The sequence below is a fragment of the Gadus chalcogrammus genome, chromosome 9, assembly GCF_026213295.1.
Source record: "Gadus chalcogrammus isolate NIFS_2021 chromosome 9, NIFS_Gcha_1.0, whole genome shotgun sequence".
NCBI classification, from domain to species: Eukaryota; Metazoa; Chordata; class Actinopteri; order Gadiformes; family Gadidae; genus Gadus; species Gadus chalcogrammus.
Window position 1 is genome coordinate 17,915,554 of NC_079420.1, and position 16,016 is coordinate 17,931,569.

The following is a 16,016-nucleotide window of genomic DNA, read 5'->3' on the forward strand; positions in this document are numbered from 1 at the left end:
TGGTCTTTAACAGGCTTGGACTTGGAGCCCGGCACGTGGCACTATTTAGTCTCCTAAGTCATACATCCTTATTAGTTAAAGGACAATCTGTTTTCCCGCCAGAATATATCACTGTTGATTTGATCTGATTTGCTTGTCTATCAACACTACAAGTTACTTTAGCTTTGAAACCATCATTTCCTTTTGATTGACTGGTAGCAACCCTATACATTATGATAAACACATCTGCAGTTTTGGACAACAATAAAAAAACGATTGGAAACTTCACTTGAGCAACATTGGATCCTTACTGTCACATATGGCCCCGCCTCTATCCTCATGAATAAGTAATCTACACATCTAAAGGTTGATTGGTTGATTCCATCTGTCATCTGGCTCCGATTTACTCTACGTACCGACCTCAGTGCTTTAATTCAACAAACCCTCCCCATCGACCCATTGTAGACTCTCCTTTGCTCATTTTCGGGGACTGTTTTTCCTCTCTCTCTTGTTTTCTGCAAGCTGTACGTAAGTGGGTGTGTCGATCGGCCAGTGTAGCCTGGTTGGTGCTGCTTATGCGCACTCAGAAAAGAGGAAAAAGTTCATGGTGAGTTTAGTCTGAAACCCGCCCGCCTCTGAGTAGGCTAGCCGTCCCAGAATGGCTATTTGGACCAGAGCGGACAAAAACGGCCAACTGGATCTTTTGCTCCGGGACCGTTGGATCCGAGTGGCCGCCGAACTGACCCGTGAAACATTTACTCTAACGGCCGAAGCGGAGATAACCGCACATGGGTCCAATCATCTGGATTACAACTCCCCTGCAGGCCAACGGAATGGAATGTCAAACGGAAACGATTCGAACTTGGCTTCTGGAAACCCAAATCGAGGTCCCAACTCGCGCCAAGAGCCGTACCAGAACCACGAGAGTCCGGGGCACGGAGCTAACACCCGCGGACAATACGGCAGCCATGGTGTAAACAGCCCAAAGCAGTACCCAAATAACGGCGCAAACTCTGACTTTGGAAGCCCTGGGTCCAGTTATGGTAGTCCTGGGTCCAGTTTTAGTTCACGGCAAGGCGAAATTCCTATTAGTTTGGACGGTTCGACCGAAGCGGTGCGTAAAGTTCGAGTTGTCAAACAAGAGTCTGGCGGGTTGGGTATCAGCATCAAGGGCGGCAGGGAGAACAGAATGCCCATTCTCATTTCCAAGATCTTTCCCGGACTTGCAGCGGACCAGAGTCGGGCTCTCCGGGTGGGCGATGCGATCCTCTCCGTGAACGGCAATGACCTCCGTGAAGCTACGCATGATTTAGCGGTTCAGGCGCTTAAAAAGGCAGGAAAAGAGGTGACGCTCGAGGGTAAGTGGACCCACGCTACAGCGGGGATTTGCCAAGGCCGAGATTATACTCTCTCTCTCCCTCCGTTTCGGTTGTATGTTACGTTATGGGTTAACGTGAGAATAACTCGCCACCACAATTTTCATGTAGCCTACCAAATGAGTGGTGCCAGCATGGAGCCATTAGGCCCAATATAGCCAGTATAACGTAACGCACATTGCCCTCACGAGGGCACGGTGAACTTGTTTGAGACGCCCACTGACTGGAGAACATTTCAAAACATGTGTGGGTTCTTCTAGAATCGCTCACCGACAGGAATTGAGTATGGGTGCAGTGTTTTGTGTTGTTGCGGGTAATAGTTGGATCAATGCATGACAGCGAACTCTTAAACGTAAACAAGCATCCAGTCCACAACTGTTGACGTTATTTTGCAAAAAGAGTGGGTGGGGCTTAATTGTGTCAACTGCATTGGAAATATAACAAAAAAAATATTAACATTTTGATGCTTGCAGTTTCACTGATGTATCTAAAGGAGGGGACCAGAGAGGGACACCAGGAGGAGATAAAGGAAGTGGTTGAGTTAGATCATCATAGGGCAAGCAAACATTTACTAAGATGCAAGCACCAAAGTGTTTAGAGTAAACAAACAACCGACCTTCAAACGGACAAAATGGTACATCTCAATTCATTGGGGACTTAAAGTGTAATTTACCAGTGTAGCCTACATGATTTGTGTATCCTATTACTATTTTTGCTGAACCCGATATAGGTCTATCTGGATAGTAGCCTAATGTTACTTTTTTTTATTTGACGTGTCCACCAAGCAGTATAGGTGTCATTGATTAAACTACATATGCTGCAATGATGATTTGTGATGATTTATGCAATGATAGGTTATCAGAAGTGAACTATTTACTTATTTCAGTTTCCCGCTGTATTGGACAGGGATCCAAGCACTCGACTCGGATTGGAGGAATTTGCCAAGTGCCTGTCATTGTTAAATAGCTCACTCTCCAACTCTCTCCCATTAGCTTTTCACTGTGTCTCCTACAGACGCACTTATTTGAACCAATGACCGCGGCTGGACAAAACAAAGTGGTTGTTTTCTTTCTAGACCTCATTGACGGGTACACACAACACTCAAATACCCCGGATAGTCTGACAATTAGCTGATGTGTTCCACATTCCTGATTCCTGACCTTGTGACCTCAAAGTTCCTCAAAAAAGGGAGAAAGGTCAAGAGTTGACATCTCCTACCTGGGAATCCCACATCTTGGACAACACTTGTGTTAGGTCATATTCTGGGGTAACTGTGCCATAAACACAAGAGTTTCAAAGAAATCCCACGACAAGTTATTAAGCCAATACCATTATCCAAAGCTACTTGAATTAGGTGAATTCAGATACAGATAATTTAGGAGCTGTTCATGGGTGAGGGTCTTCTTGATGAATGATGTCTGCTGACATGTAAGGGAGTGAAACGGTGAACATGGAACCCTGTAACCGATCCACTGTCCTATATTAGAAATGTCCTACCTCAGAGAGAAGAAGGATGCAGGTTGGATGGTATTAGTAAGCTGGTGTTTCAAATCAGGAAATTGTTTGGTATTTATATTGCCCAATAATAAAAAATGCAATAACGGCCTTCTACGCAGAAGAAGGTCATACCGTAGTATTTAGCATCTATTGCTTTAGCATGAGGCATTTGTTTTGCAAGAATTGGGTTTCAGATTGTTGGGTTAGTTTCGCTTATTAAGTTTTGTTTTGTTTTGCTCATGTGACCGAGTTCAGTAACTAATCACATGTGCATTGGATGAGAGGCCGCAACCGAAGAAAAGAGGAACAAAACGCCACCATCAGCCAAAATGGCATCATCTATGTGTTGAATGTGGATCCTCTTTCAGGGAGGAAGAGTGTAGAGTGGACCTTTCATTTGGAAGGATTGTGTTCTAGGACAGGCTTCATTTATTTATCCTTTTGTTTACCAGGAAGGTCCCATTGAGATGCAATATCTCTTCTTCCAGGGAGTCCTGGTCAAGATGAATACGTTGTAGTTCACAGCAAAGTTGGAAGGAGGGAGTTTTAAACAGTCCTTTTTTTGCAGAACCTCCTAGAGAGTAGGAGGAGTTGCCTGCGGCTAGTGTCATTCTTCCCCTGAAAAACAAATGCATGCATGGAATAAAACTGCTGCTGACGTCCTGCGGCAGACACGCAGAGAAGCCGTCCATAATGGCCAATGTGTTCAAACGATCGGGTAAAGCAACAGCATTCTTTCCCTGTGTTGTCCTAATGGGCGAGCAAACCTGATGGTCAGGGGTAAATGGAGACACAGGAACCAGCCCGTTGTGACAGTAATTGGAGGCACAAGAAGAGAAAATGAGAGGGAGGTGGTGGGGGGGGATGTTGGGGGGAGGGGGGGGGGGACACAAACGCAGACAAAGAAGTCATTGACTGAAACGGGGACAGTCCTGGATTGGGAAAACGGTGCTGTGTTGCTTTTGTTTTTGGAAAGGCCAAGGCTTTGCTGAGCATGTTGCTTTTTCTATCCCCTTGTCTCGTCTCCATTCACTCCGCTTAGCAGAGTCGAAGATCATGAGTCTGCATAAAGCTGCAAATAGCTCGGGAGAGTGTATATCAGTCGGGGACTCACTCTTAACCCATATCAGCACAAAGAGTCCCCTGGTTACAGCCCAGTAATCACGTCCACATATATCCACTGAACTCTCTCCGGCTCATATAACTCGTTAACACTTGGGTTCTGGTGCACATCGCCTCGTTACCCTGATTGGTTGTTTATAGTACGAGACAAAATTAGAGACAAAAATAACGATTTGTTTCCTCTTAAATTACCAACTCCTCTTTTTGTGCTTTTGTGTAGGTAGATGTTGTGCGTTACGTTTAGGCTCTACCGCTTGTATGTGTGTAAATGCAATATATTGCATGTGTTCAAGCAAGAAGGATTTATAAACACATAAACCAAATGACAGATGCCTGTCCTTTGCCCATCATTATGACTTGCTGCTCCATCTGGAATAATCTACATTCAGGATCCATGATTTGTACGAGATCCATCTGTCTTTTTTTTTGATTAAACAGGATTCCGGAATCATGCAAACATCGTTGCAAGACATATAAATGATAGCTATGGTGTCATTTAGCTAGGTTGAAATCAATGAGCTCAGGAAAATCCTTGTGCATTGAAAGTCTTTCTCAGAGACTATTCCACTGCTGAAGGAGCAGAGGGACTAAAAGCTTTCTCTCTCTCCCGTCTCGGCCCGAGCATTAGCGACTGACGGCAGGACTACATCATGAGATTCTAGGGTGTAATCACATCCACATCCCTGCGATATGAGAGTGCAGATGTGTGTGGACCTGCATTAAGACAGATTTTATGATGGGCTGTGGATATATGCTTCAGGATAGCCCACCAACTGCTCGGGTATGGTGGGGCAGTATAATGCACTATTGATGCCAGCTGCAGAACGGGACTTTTGAACTTGAAAAGGTTATTGTATTACGCTTGTTTCAGCCGTATGTGTGATTTGTCTGTGAGCTTTGAAGCCCATTGTGTGTGTGTGTGTGTGTGTGTGTGTGTGTGTGTGTGTGTGTGTGTGTGTGTGTGTGTGTGTGTGTGTGTGTGTGTGTGTGTGTGTGTGTGTGTGTGTGTGTGTGTGTGTGTGTGTGTGTGTGTGTGTGTGTTTTTTTAATATAAAGCTGCATGGCTGAATCAGCGCTGTACTTTCACCTACTGACAGATGCCAGCCCTTTGCTCGGCATTATGACCATCTGCTCCTTCTGGAATAATCTACACTCGGGATCAAGGTAGCTGTTGGAGTCATCCAGCCATCATTATTTATTGTACAACTCCTGTTGAATTTCACATTTTATCTTGGTGCCCGCAGTCCAAACATGGCTGTATTTGAGCCTTGCCTAAAGGATGATATAGGCAAGGCTCAAACACACGGTTGTGTTTGAGCCTTGCCTGTAGGCAGAGAACAGATCTGTTACCTTCCTCCAGCTTTCTTCCTTTTCTCAGTCTTTTGCTAGAGATCTTCCTTGCCCATGTGCGGGTGCGGGGATAGAGTTCCAATCCAGCTCGCTGTGGTTCTATGGGGCCTTTTACTTGGCCTTTAATTGGGTTGAAGGCCCTGTGTAAATAAACTGCAACACGGAACCTAGCGGACCTTGTGTCCGTGAAGCGGCTTTGGGCCAAGTGTGCACACATGCGTAAACTTCAACTTGACCCCTGGAATCTCCTCCCTCCAACACGCATGCACGCACATGAAGGCATGCACGCACATTCATGCACGCACACAGTATGCACAATCACAGCGCTCCAACACATTGTTCTCATTAGGGGTCTGGCAGCCGCACGGGTGGGGGCAGGTATGGGAAGAGAGAAGGACTATAAGGGGTGGAGGGGTTAGCAGAATTCTGCGGACATAAGAAAGGCTCAGAGAACGGAAAGAGGAGAGAGGATCCAAGCCAGGGAAAGGCGAGGGGGGAGGAGGGGAGCTGGAGGTGTTGGCCAAACCACCAGGGGAAATGGATGGCCTGATTGACTGACATACTGCCCTGTCAGCATTTTAAACCATACTGTAACATTATTCTGTTTGGTTTATTGCTATGTGTGTGTGGGTTTATGTGCGTGTGTGTGGTGAAGGACGAACGGGAAAGCTGAACATGGCCGGTCACCACAACCAACAACCCGTAAATGAATGTTGAGGCCCATTCCACCACGTAGCTGCCTTCTAGCATATCATCCCTTCCTCTCTCTTTACTTGGTACATTTTGTATGGGTTTTGAATCATTTTGTTGTTTTACTCTTCGGTTTTTCCTTGCTGTGGTAGTTGAAGTATGAGGGGAGCTGCATGTACACTCACGCACACGCTAGCACAGTGTTGATAGTCCTCTGTGTGCAGACCTACTTAGCTTCAGAAATGGAACCAAAATGGAAGGCCTGGTGGACCTAATGGTATCTTTAAACGGCAATTGAGGGGACGCACACACACAAACGCACAAGACAGGGAACTCAGCCTTTGTGCTGACAGGAAACTCCAAGCAAACTCAAATGAATGGAAATCCCCCAGTGGTAGTGGCGGTAGCGTCCAAATAGTTGAGGGAAGTGCACAGGGGGCCGGACAGACAGACTGACGGCACAGTGGGGCCTGAGGATCTTCACCAACACCGAAAAGACTGGGAAGAAAAATAACGACTTTGAAGAAAAATGGACTTTGATTATTTCCAGATGTGAAAGCCTGGAAAACACGCAAAAAGGCAGATAGAAGAAAAAGACCCATATCAATCCTGTGGCCTTCGTGGCATATTAAATAATGTTCCAGTCATTGAGGTTAATAATTATCCAGCTGTGTTTACTTGTTGGGATGACATTGAATAAAGCCAACGTTAGAGAATGTTTGGCACAGGTCAGGTTTACCAAGTCTCGGCGATCTACAAAAAAAATAAGCAATGCAGGGACATACCCCAGTGCTAGTGGTTCCAGGGGTGAGTGGCATGGCCATCCTTCTCTTTTCCCGTCCGATCTCGTAAGAAACGAGATTCTGAAGTGTAACACCTTCAAAAATAATAATTATTGTGGATTAGTCGCAGATGAGGAGGCCTCGTTATTTAATTTACTCTTTGCAATGAGGAAGTGTGTTTACATTGTTGCAAACTTAGTCCATCTAGGAGTAGCATTGTTCGTTAGAATAGCCGCAGACTTATTGTGCCAAATTTCCATAGTAATTTCCATAGTAACGGCAGTGGTCATCATCCTAGCAGTGAAACTAGGAGTCAGGGCTATGGCTCTGCTACTCACTGTTGTAGCAGCTACTCTGTCAGCGTGACAACAACCGATATTCAGTATACAAATATGATGTGGCTTGAAAACACGTTAGTTTAACATCTTCCTAAGTAAATCTGTTAATTCATTGACAGTGACACATGCTTGTGGCCATGGACTAAATAGCCATCATTGACACACACACACACACACACACACACACACACACACACACACACACACACACACACACACACACACGTGTGAACGCTGTTTCCTTTAATCAAAACTGCTTGCACATGCAGCAGTGATGGTATGTGTGTGTGCGACTGACCAGTGTGGTAAGGGAGGTCAGGGGATGACGTTTAGATTATTGGCCCGTGGCCACATAATACTTCCAGCAGTGTTTTAAGCTGTGCGTCATGCACTTAATGTAACATCGTTAAGCAGCATGCAAAGACGCAGTACCCAGGTTTATATATAGCGCTCATGCCTCTCGCTGTTTTTTTTTCTCTCTCGCATTGCTACTGATAACTGATAAAGCAAATGCACAGCCTCTGTCACAAGTGCACACATGCACTTTTACTGTCCCTTTTTCAAATTTCTGCCGTGCTCACACACACACATAAGCACCCCTTAAATTGGTTGCCTTAAGACTAGAACTAGAACCATTTAAGTCCACAAACCTTCACAGTCTGCATTCAAGAATGACCTCACCGTCTCATAGCCTGGTCTCGGATTTCAGACAGAGTAGACTAACCCAGCGGGCCAAGACTTTCTCTCTTACTCTCCCTCACACGCACGCACGGCGCACGTGCTCACCCACACACACAGGGTTTAGAGAGGGAGAAAGTGTTAGAGAGGACTCGGTGTGTGTGTGTGCGTGAAGGAGAGCATGTGTGGCGGCTGTGGTTTGTCAGAGCGGATGTTGGATTGGTTGAACGGACCACGGGAAACCAAGTTTGGAAACTTAGATGTGTTTTATCGAAGCAGGGTCCATTCTTCTGCATAACTGAGGCAGGGCCAAGTCTTCTGCAGCTGTAGCGCCAAGTTGTTTTTCCACGTACACTCCCCACAGAGGACCACTTTATCTTTTTAGAACCTAATAGTGAGTTCCGGGCCAGCAGGCTTATTCTGTCCTTCTGAGGACCATTTTGTTTTTAAAGGACGGCATTTTCTAAAGCTTGCTAATGATGTTAAAAAAAAATCTGACCTAGAACTGTTGCAGTTACGAAAGGGCGCAAATTCCATTGTTGACCCCCTTTCGCAAAATCATTAAAATCATATTAAGATTTTCCAAATACTGAGGTAATTTTAAGCCAATCTTTCATTGACCACAGCAAAAAACACGTATGATGCAGGCCTAAAGTTGCAGCAGGGGGAAATAGTTGAAGGACAATCCAATTTTCTTTAATTTCTAATTATTTAATATCTTATTATTTTTTAATTTATTGTTTCATTATATTTCTGGCTTTGTGTATTGCACTTATTATGTATATTCAATCATTTACCAGCGCAGCTATTCGTATGAAATCAGCAAAAAATGTTTCAAACTGGGGTCAGCCACCATCTCCATCTGCTCCCACATAAAAAAGTCCCCCTTGCCAGCTGTATCTCACTGTGTGTCCCTCTGTCTCCCCTGCCAACAGTGAAGTACATCCGCGAGGTGTCGCCGCTGTTCAAGAAGCCGTCCCTGGTGGCCGACCTGCCTTGGGACGGCGTCCGCCCGCAGTCGCCCAACTGTAGCGGCAGCGAGGACTCCGGCTCGCCCAAGCACAGCAGCTCCTCCGGCCCCCGGGACAGGAAGGTGATCGGCCTCAAGATGTGCTTCATCAGCAGGAACCTCACCATGCCCGACCTGGAGAACAGGTCTGAGATCCTACCGTGTGTGTGTGTGCGCGTGCGTGCGTGCGTGCGTGCGTGCGTGCGTGCGTGCGTGCGTGCGTGCGTGTGTGCGTGCGTGTGTGTGTGTGTGTGCTGCAAATGCCTGCATATGTGGGCGTGTAGGTGTGGCAGGATGCAGGCATTTGCATCGACAGTGATCTCGGACACAGCAATTGTACTTTGTTGTAGCAGAGCTACAGTGTACTTCTGTACTTCTACCTTTACAGACCCTTCTCTATCGTTAATGCCGCTGGCCAAGGTTGTGTTCTCCATGTACACTTTTACAGATCTCCGCCTCCAGCAACATGATTGGTCAGGAGAAATATGAAGCGAAAGAACGTGAAACTCGCGATTAAACCATATTTTAAGTCGTCTGCCATCATACTTTAGATTACCTTAGATCGCTTTCAATGTTTTCGATTTGGTATTTAGTATATTTCATGGATACGTTTGTTTCATTCATTACATTTATGTTACATTTATTGAAAATTAATTACTTAAACCTGCAGTATAAACTTTTCTACTGCAGTTATTTACTTCCTAAAATAATGCCTGAACTACAAAGTCTCCCAACACTAAAAGGTGTCCATCCACCAGTTCACCCATCCAGGGAATCTATACCTGTAGCTGCAACTCAAGGCAAGCCCATGATGGCAGAACGGACGCAGTGCAGGTTTAGCGTCATGTGTCCAGGATCTCACGGCTCTCCTCTGCGCTGCAGGCTGCTGGAGCTGCACTCCCCCGACGGGCAGCACACGCTGGTGCTGCGCTGCAAGGACGCGCCCACCGCCAACTCCTGGTTCACCGCCATCCACACCAACATCGCCGCGCTGCTCCCGCACGTGTTGGCCCACATCAACGCCTACCTGGGGGCCACGGTCGCCTCCTCCTCTCACCCCCACCTCAAGCACATCGGCTGGATGGCCGAACAGGTAACCCCTCCTCCTCCTCCTCCTCCTCCTCCTCCTCCTCCTCCTCATCCTCCTCTTCCTCTTCCTCTTCCTCCTCCTCCCGTTCCTTTTACTAGGTTTCCTTCTTGGTACCAAAATAAACACAGAAAAACAAAGGGTAGGGTATATTGCAGCTCCTGCAGAGAAATATTGATAACAAAAAACATCTAAATAGTCAGTAATTAAAATATTCACTAATGATTCCAGGCCGTTCATAACTATGTATCATTTAAATGTCTATCTTCCTTCGACATTTATCGTTTCAAATCCTGGAGACAGCTGGCATTCCCATAACGTAATGGAATTCATCGGGTGTAGCAGCATTGGCAGGACTGTGATAGCGCATGACTTTGTATTTCTTCGGGAAAAAACATATTCCAAACCTGTCTAAGGCAAGCCCAAAATACATAAACGTTGCAAGTACTTAGCACTTACAGCATTTGCCAGGGTCAACCTATGAACCATTTGGAAAATGGAGAATGGGGAATACAAGTCATGGCAACAGTGCTGCTGTATTGGTTGAGTGCGATGTGGGACGTGTGGAGTTGTGTGGGTTTGTATTTACCTAGGTGAGGTGCTGCTCTTGGTTTTAAACAGGAAGCACTCCAAAAAAGACCTGGAGGAGTTTACATTCCATTAAATACTTCCTCTTAGCCCACCTACTTAAGCTGTCAGCCTTACCAACACAGCCCTAGGATTTAGTTACACACACACACACACACACACACACACACACACACACACACACACACACACACACACACACACACACACGGTACTGCCCTCAAGTCTTCACCACATTCACCTTTGGACACACACAAACGAAAGCATGCAGGCACGCGCATGGACACGCATTAAAGAGTTCTGACTCTGCATAAAGAGGCCATGGTGGATGACTCACGGTAAGCAAACAGATGGTTCCTGATAGCCACCTCTCTTGTGTGTGTGTGTGCCCGGCTCCTAAAGGTCCAGCTGGAGGGTGGGCGGCAGCAGTTCAGGCCAATCGTCATGGCGCTGACGGAGAAGGACATCTTGCTGTTTGAGTCGGTGCCTTGGAGTGGAGAGTCCTGGTCCACTCCGCTCCTCACCCACCCACTGCTGGCCACGAGGTGAAGACCCTCGCCGCCCGCTGCCTTATGAACGGACGAGACGGAGACCAGCTGATTCTGGATAAAGAAACCACCAGACTTATTGTTGTAATGTGATAATAGATTGATCATGAAGACATTAATAATGGAATATCTATTTAGGATAGCAGCAGAGAAATGCTCAAAATCACTTGAGTGTTTCTCTCTAACCCTGCCCCCTCGTGGTATATTTCCCTGGCCTCACTTGCCCTTCACAGTGGAATCTGACCTCTCTCTCTCTCTCTCTCCCTCTCCCTCTCCCTCTCCCTCTCCCTCTCCCCCTCCCCCCCCTCTCTTCAGGCTGGTCCATTCAGGCAGTGCCCGGAGCTCCCCCGCCCAGGGGGCTGACCTGGTGTTTGCCACGCGGACGGGCACCGGCCGGGGCATCGAGTCCCACCTCTTCCGGGTGGAGACCCACTGGGACCTGTCGTCATGGACACGGGCCCTGGTGCAGGGGGGCCACGCCGCCGCTGAGCTCATCAAGGAAGTGTCCATTGGTGAGCACAACCTGTGTGTGCATTTGCATGTTTGTGTCCTGGTGCTATTCAATAGGCTACGTGTGTGTGTATAAATAGAAGCCGTTATGTTCCAGTCCACACCCACCTTTCACGAAGTGAACAGCATCCTCTGGCTCTTATGCCTTCTGATGAAGCCTCTAGTCCATCTTATTGCCTATGCTTTCCTCTGAGGGGGGGGGGGGGGGGGGGGCGGTGCATGTGCTGACACTGTAATGTGGTCTGTTAATGCATCCGGGTCAAAATCCATTATCAATAGAAACAAATAGGACTGCCTAACATAGGATATTTTAAATGAAACCACATAACATGAGACACTCAAAACTCTGATGTTTCAGCTTTCCCAAAAATGACAAATATGACTGCATTGTACTAGCTGAATAACCAGTGCTACGTTTGGTTGGCTAGTTAATGTTTTATTAGTGGAAAATATCCCTTTCCTGTCACTAAGGCCTCCTGGCTGCAGCTGTGTGTGTGTGTGTGTGTGTGTGTGTGTGTGTGTGTGTGTGTGTGTGTGTGTGTGTGTGTGTGTGTGTGTGTGTGTGTGTGTGTGTGTGTGTGTGTGTGTGTGTGTGTGTGTGTGTGTGTGTGTGTGTGTGTGTTATTTTAGTGGCTAAGTACTGTTATATATCTTTGCTTGTATGCAGAGGACAGGAAATGGGGTTGCTTGCGTGTATGGAGGGTTATATATGTATACAGATTTAAAATGTGTTGTTGAATAAGTTGTATATTGGTGGAACCATATGTGTACCCACTCACAGGGTTATCTCCACTGTTTGTGTTTGCACTGAGCTAGATACATACTGCTTAGATTATTAATAGGAGATCTCTAATTTAGATCATATTTGCAATAAACATAAGCTGTTCAATGGGAGTTGAACTACATTGCTGTGCTAGCTTTCTACACCAATAAGGGCTTCATAACAGATGGAAACGAAACTCTTGTTCCGTTTGCAAATCATATTGAATCATAGATAAGAAAGGCTCTAATAGTCTGTTTTTAACTCAAGGGAAACTACATTATGCTCGCACAAGAAGTTTTGTATGTTATATTTGGAAAGAATCCATAGCTTCATATTTTGGTCCATTAGGTATATTGTTTTTGTTTGAACTGGTTAATATCAGTCATGTGTGCTGCTGCAAACCCTCCCCATGGGATGTTTGGTCATGACTCAGAAAAGTGCTGAAATATAATTGGCAACAATAAGAAGCGCCCCGGGGCCAGATAATGTTTCTACACAATGGTTGTGTTGCAGAGAAAACAATGGTCCAAAAGATTTGGTTCTCTTTCTTTTTTTTAACCACTTCCCTCTCATTACCTCTAAACACAGTGGGAGGAGAGGAGGATTCAGACTTACTGTAAATGCAGTCAGCCTGTTCTGCAATCACAGTTGTTGTTTTTTTTGACCGGTCTCTCTCTGTCTTTCTCTTTCTCTTTCTTTCAAGCCAAACGATAAGCTCACCAGCCTTCTTTTTTCTTTTTACCAGCTGCCGCCGTACACTATTTTAAAGCTCTTCTGTCTCGTTCCCCACTCAGGTTGCACCCTGAGCAGCCAAGACGTGCGCCTGACCCTGCACTACGAGAAGGGGTTCACTGTGATGCGGGAGCCGTCGGACCCCGGCGGGGGGGCCGTGCTGTACAGGTACCCCTTTGAGAAGCTCAGGATGTCGGCTGACGACGGGGTCCGCAACCTTTACCTGGACTTTGGGGGTCCGGAGGGAGAAATGGTACGTCTAACTCAGAACCAGGCTTATCTTTTCACTGCTATAGGGGGATGCTCTGCTTCCCCAACTGCTTGCATTTTTTATTGAACTTGGTAAACAAAACATAAGAGCACGAGGTGAAGTCCATGGAGGATGACAACAAGCAAGGAGAACATGTCTTTAAAAAAACAAAAGAATCGGCAGCAACATTATATAACATCTACAACTTGAAGTTGTTGATAAAGTCCCATAGAGTTGCAGTCTGTATGATGTTGACATTACCAATACCCAACAAAACCCCGTACTCTGTTCATCCTTGTCTTTCACCCTTCAGGTGTTTGACCTCCACTCCGGGCCGAAGCCAGTCGTGTTTGTCCTCCACTCATTCCTATCGGCCAAGCTGACGCGCATGGGTCTGCTGACGTAAGCTAGCCCCGACCAGGTCAGCCGACAACCATCCTGGGGTAGTGAGCGCCCCTCCCCGCCCCAAAACAAATGAAATATTATCTATAAATATTTTTTTAAACCTACATAGTGTACAGAGGCATCGGAAGAGGCATCGGTGAAGCTAAGTTTGCGTGAATTGCTGATCTATGACTCAATGCTTGTCTAAAGAGAAAAAAAGTGCCTTCTCTTCCATCCCTTGGCTTTGAACTGCTGGTAAACTGCCGCTGGCAAGGTCAGGGAACCATAAGTGATACTTGTAGGGTTGGGTGCTGCTTGGGCACTCCAGACAGGAACAAGGTTCATGTTTTTATAGATCTGTTTCACCTAAGATGACATTATGTAGGGAGTAGGAACCAAATGGTGGTAGAAACTAAAGAGCTGTTCAGAAAAGATTCCGTAAAGCCTTTGAGGTAATATTAGGAAACAAATGTGGACAGTGTCGTTTAAAAATGTGTTCAGCACCACTCAAAATTATGCAGGAAAAGGACTATGTCAGATAATTTTGATATGGAACCGGTTTTGAACGGTTTGTTAATGTTTCATTTTTGCCTAGAATTCCAGTAAAGCCTTTGATAGCGGGCAGTTTCTCAGTACATCGTTTCTGTCTCTGCTAGACCATGTGTACAATGAGAGAGAGAGAGTGAGAAAAAAAAGGTTTGTGTATATTGTATGTTTGCTTTTATAGATTTTGCATGCAGATTGATGATCTTGTGAGTGAGTGTTTTTTACCTTGGCACTTTCACTTGCGTGAAAGTATTTTAATACTTCTGTGCATGGGTTGTTAAACACTAAATTTGTTACCACATTATCCTAAACTACTGGTGTGATTTGGATTGCCAACAGTGCCTTTTTCCATTCAATCAATTTTGATCATTTTTAAGAATTCCTTTGTTTTTACCATCAATTTGACACAACTATACACGCTTTTGAAATGCAACACGGCAATCGTATAACTCTCACTATGTACATATGTATCTTTGTTTTAATTGTGTATGTTTCTTTTATCTGTACAAATGTATGCCATATGTAAGCATGACTTCATGATATCTTACTTAAAATGAACTCTGCTGAGATTATAATTCCTTTAAACCTTAAGCGCAGTATTTCATAAAGAATATATATTTTATCAATCGCATTCCAAGGGTAATCTTGCTTATGCTGTAGAAAATGCTAAACAAAGATGCTTAAGGATATTTGCAGTTAAACATTTATTGTCAATGCTAATTGACACATTTATTTCTACTGCATGACAATCCAATGCAGAACGCAGCCTCAGCCTAAAACTATTTATAGATTATAATCAAACAAATAAGACTTCTCCAAGAGAAGTATTGCTCAGAAGCAATTATCATTCCTCTTTGTTTCCAAAAGGCATAACTTGCCCCTGAACTGCATATAACTGTATTTATTTTATTCCATTTTGATATCATTTGATAACCTGTACCTTCTTTGAATTCTGCTATTTTGTTGTCTGTTACAAGACCTGAATTGTGAAGTGGAACTCAGCTTGAATGTAGATAAAATCAACCCATTGCCCCCACATTGACCCTCGGTTAATGTTTCCTATTGTCCTAATATCATTATCTTCTTTGTAGACATTCTGTGTCCTTCATATTTCATGCAAAGGTACAATAATATGTCCAATTTTATCTGGACATACATGACTAGTCCATCAGAAACAATAATCGTAAGTATAGGCTAAGATGCTCGGCATAATCTCACTTATTTAAGGCATCTTAGTTCTACTTTACTGCCACCAATTATGTTACATATTTTTTTCTGAAATTTACACGGAACTTTACACTAGTGATTGTAGTTCACTTGTATTTAACTCAGAGATAACATTTATATTAGAATCAGGGCATTAACATCTTCCTCTGCCCCTGGTAACAAGTCTAAGGCTTTCACTTGTGTCTGCTTTGACACTCAAGCCAATCAATTAATTTAAACTGGTGAATATGATTTTCCAATGATCCTTTCTAAATGCAAAGCAATGCTTCAGATAATGGCATCCAAACCAAAGTTGTTGCGTGCAACACAATCACCTTGCAGTAAGCGCCAGAAGCTAAATGTGTGCTGCTTCAAATCTCTTTATTATGCAACGTAGACTTATTTTAGAAAGAAGTACCATCTTTTTCTGACAACCAGTATGGAATGTATGATATAATTGTTACAACTTCAAATGTAGATACATAGATACTAATAAAACGATTAAAAAAAGATCAGTGAGTGTTTTTATTCCAGATGTATAGTATACATTTTTATTTTGAATTTAAAAAAGTTTAATCTAT

At 44.7% G+C, this 16,016-nt stretch overlaps 1 protein-coding gene across 1 annotated transcript; it reads left to right on the plus strand.

Moving 5' to 3' along the window:
* Positions 1 to 359: 359 nt before the first annotated feature.
* sntb2 (syntrophin, beta 2) lies at positions 360 to 15,949 on the plus strand. Its single transcript, XM_056599410.1, has 7 exons — positions 360 to 1,337; positions 8,748 to 8,967; positions 9,704 to 9,914; positions 10,899 to 11,041; positions 11,360 to 11,556; positions 13,112 to 13,302; positions 13,613 to 15,949. The coding sequence occupies exons 1-7, from the start codon at positions 638 to 640 to the stop codon at positions 13,703 to 13,705; spliced, it is 1,755 nt and encodes a 584-aa protein (XP_056455385.1). The 5' UTR covers positions 360 to 637; the 3' UTR covers positions 13,706 to 15,949.
* Positions 15,950 to 16,016: the final 67 nt, after the last annotated feature.

Coding starts and splice junctions, on each gene's coding strand:
- sntb2 (XM_056599410.1), top strand. CDS start 638: ATGGCTATTTGGACCAGAGCGGACAAAAACGGCCAACTGGATCTTTTG. Junction 9,915..10,898: donor TCGGCTGGATGGCCGAACAG/GTAACCCCTCCT, acceptor CGGCTCCTAAAG/GTCCAGCTGGAGGGTGGGCG. Junction 11,557..13,111: donor CATCAAGGAAGTGTCCATTG/GTGAGCACAACC, acceptor TTCCCCACTCAG/GTTGCACCCTGAGCAGCCAA.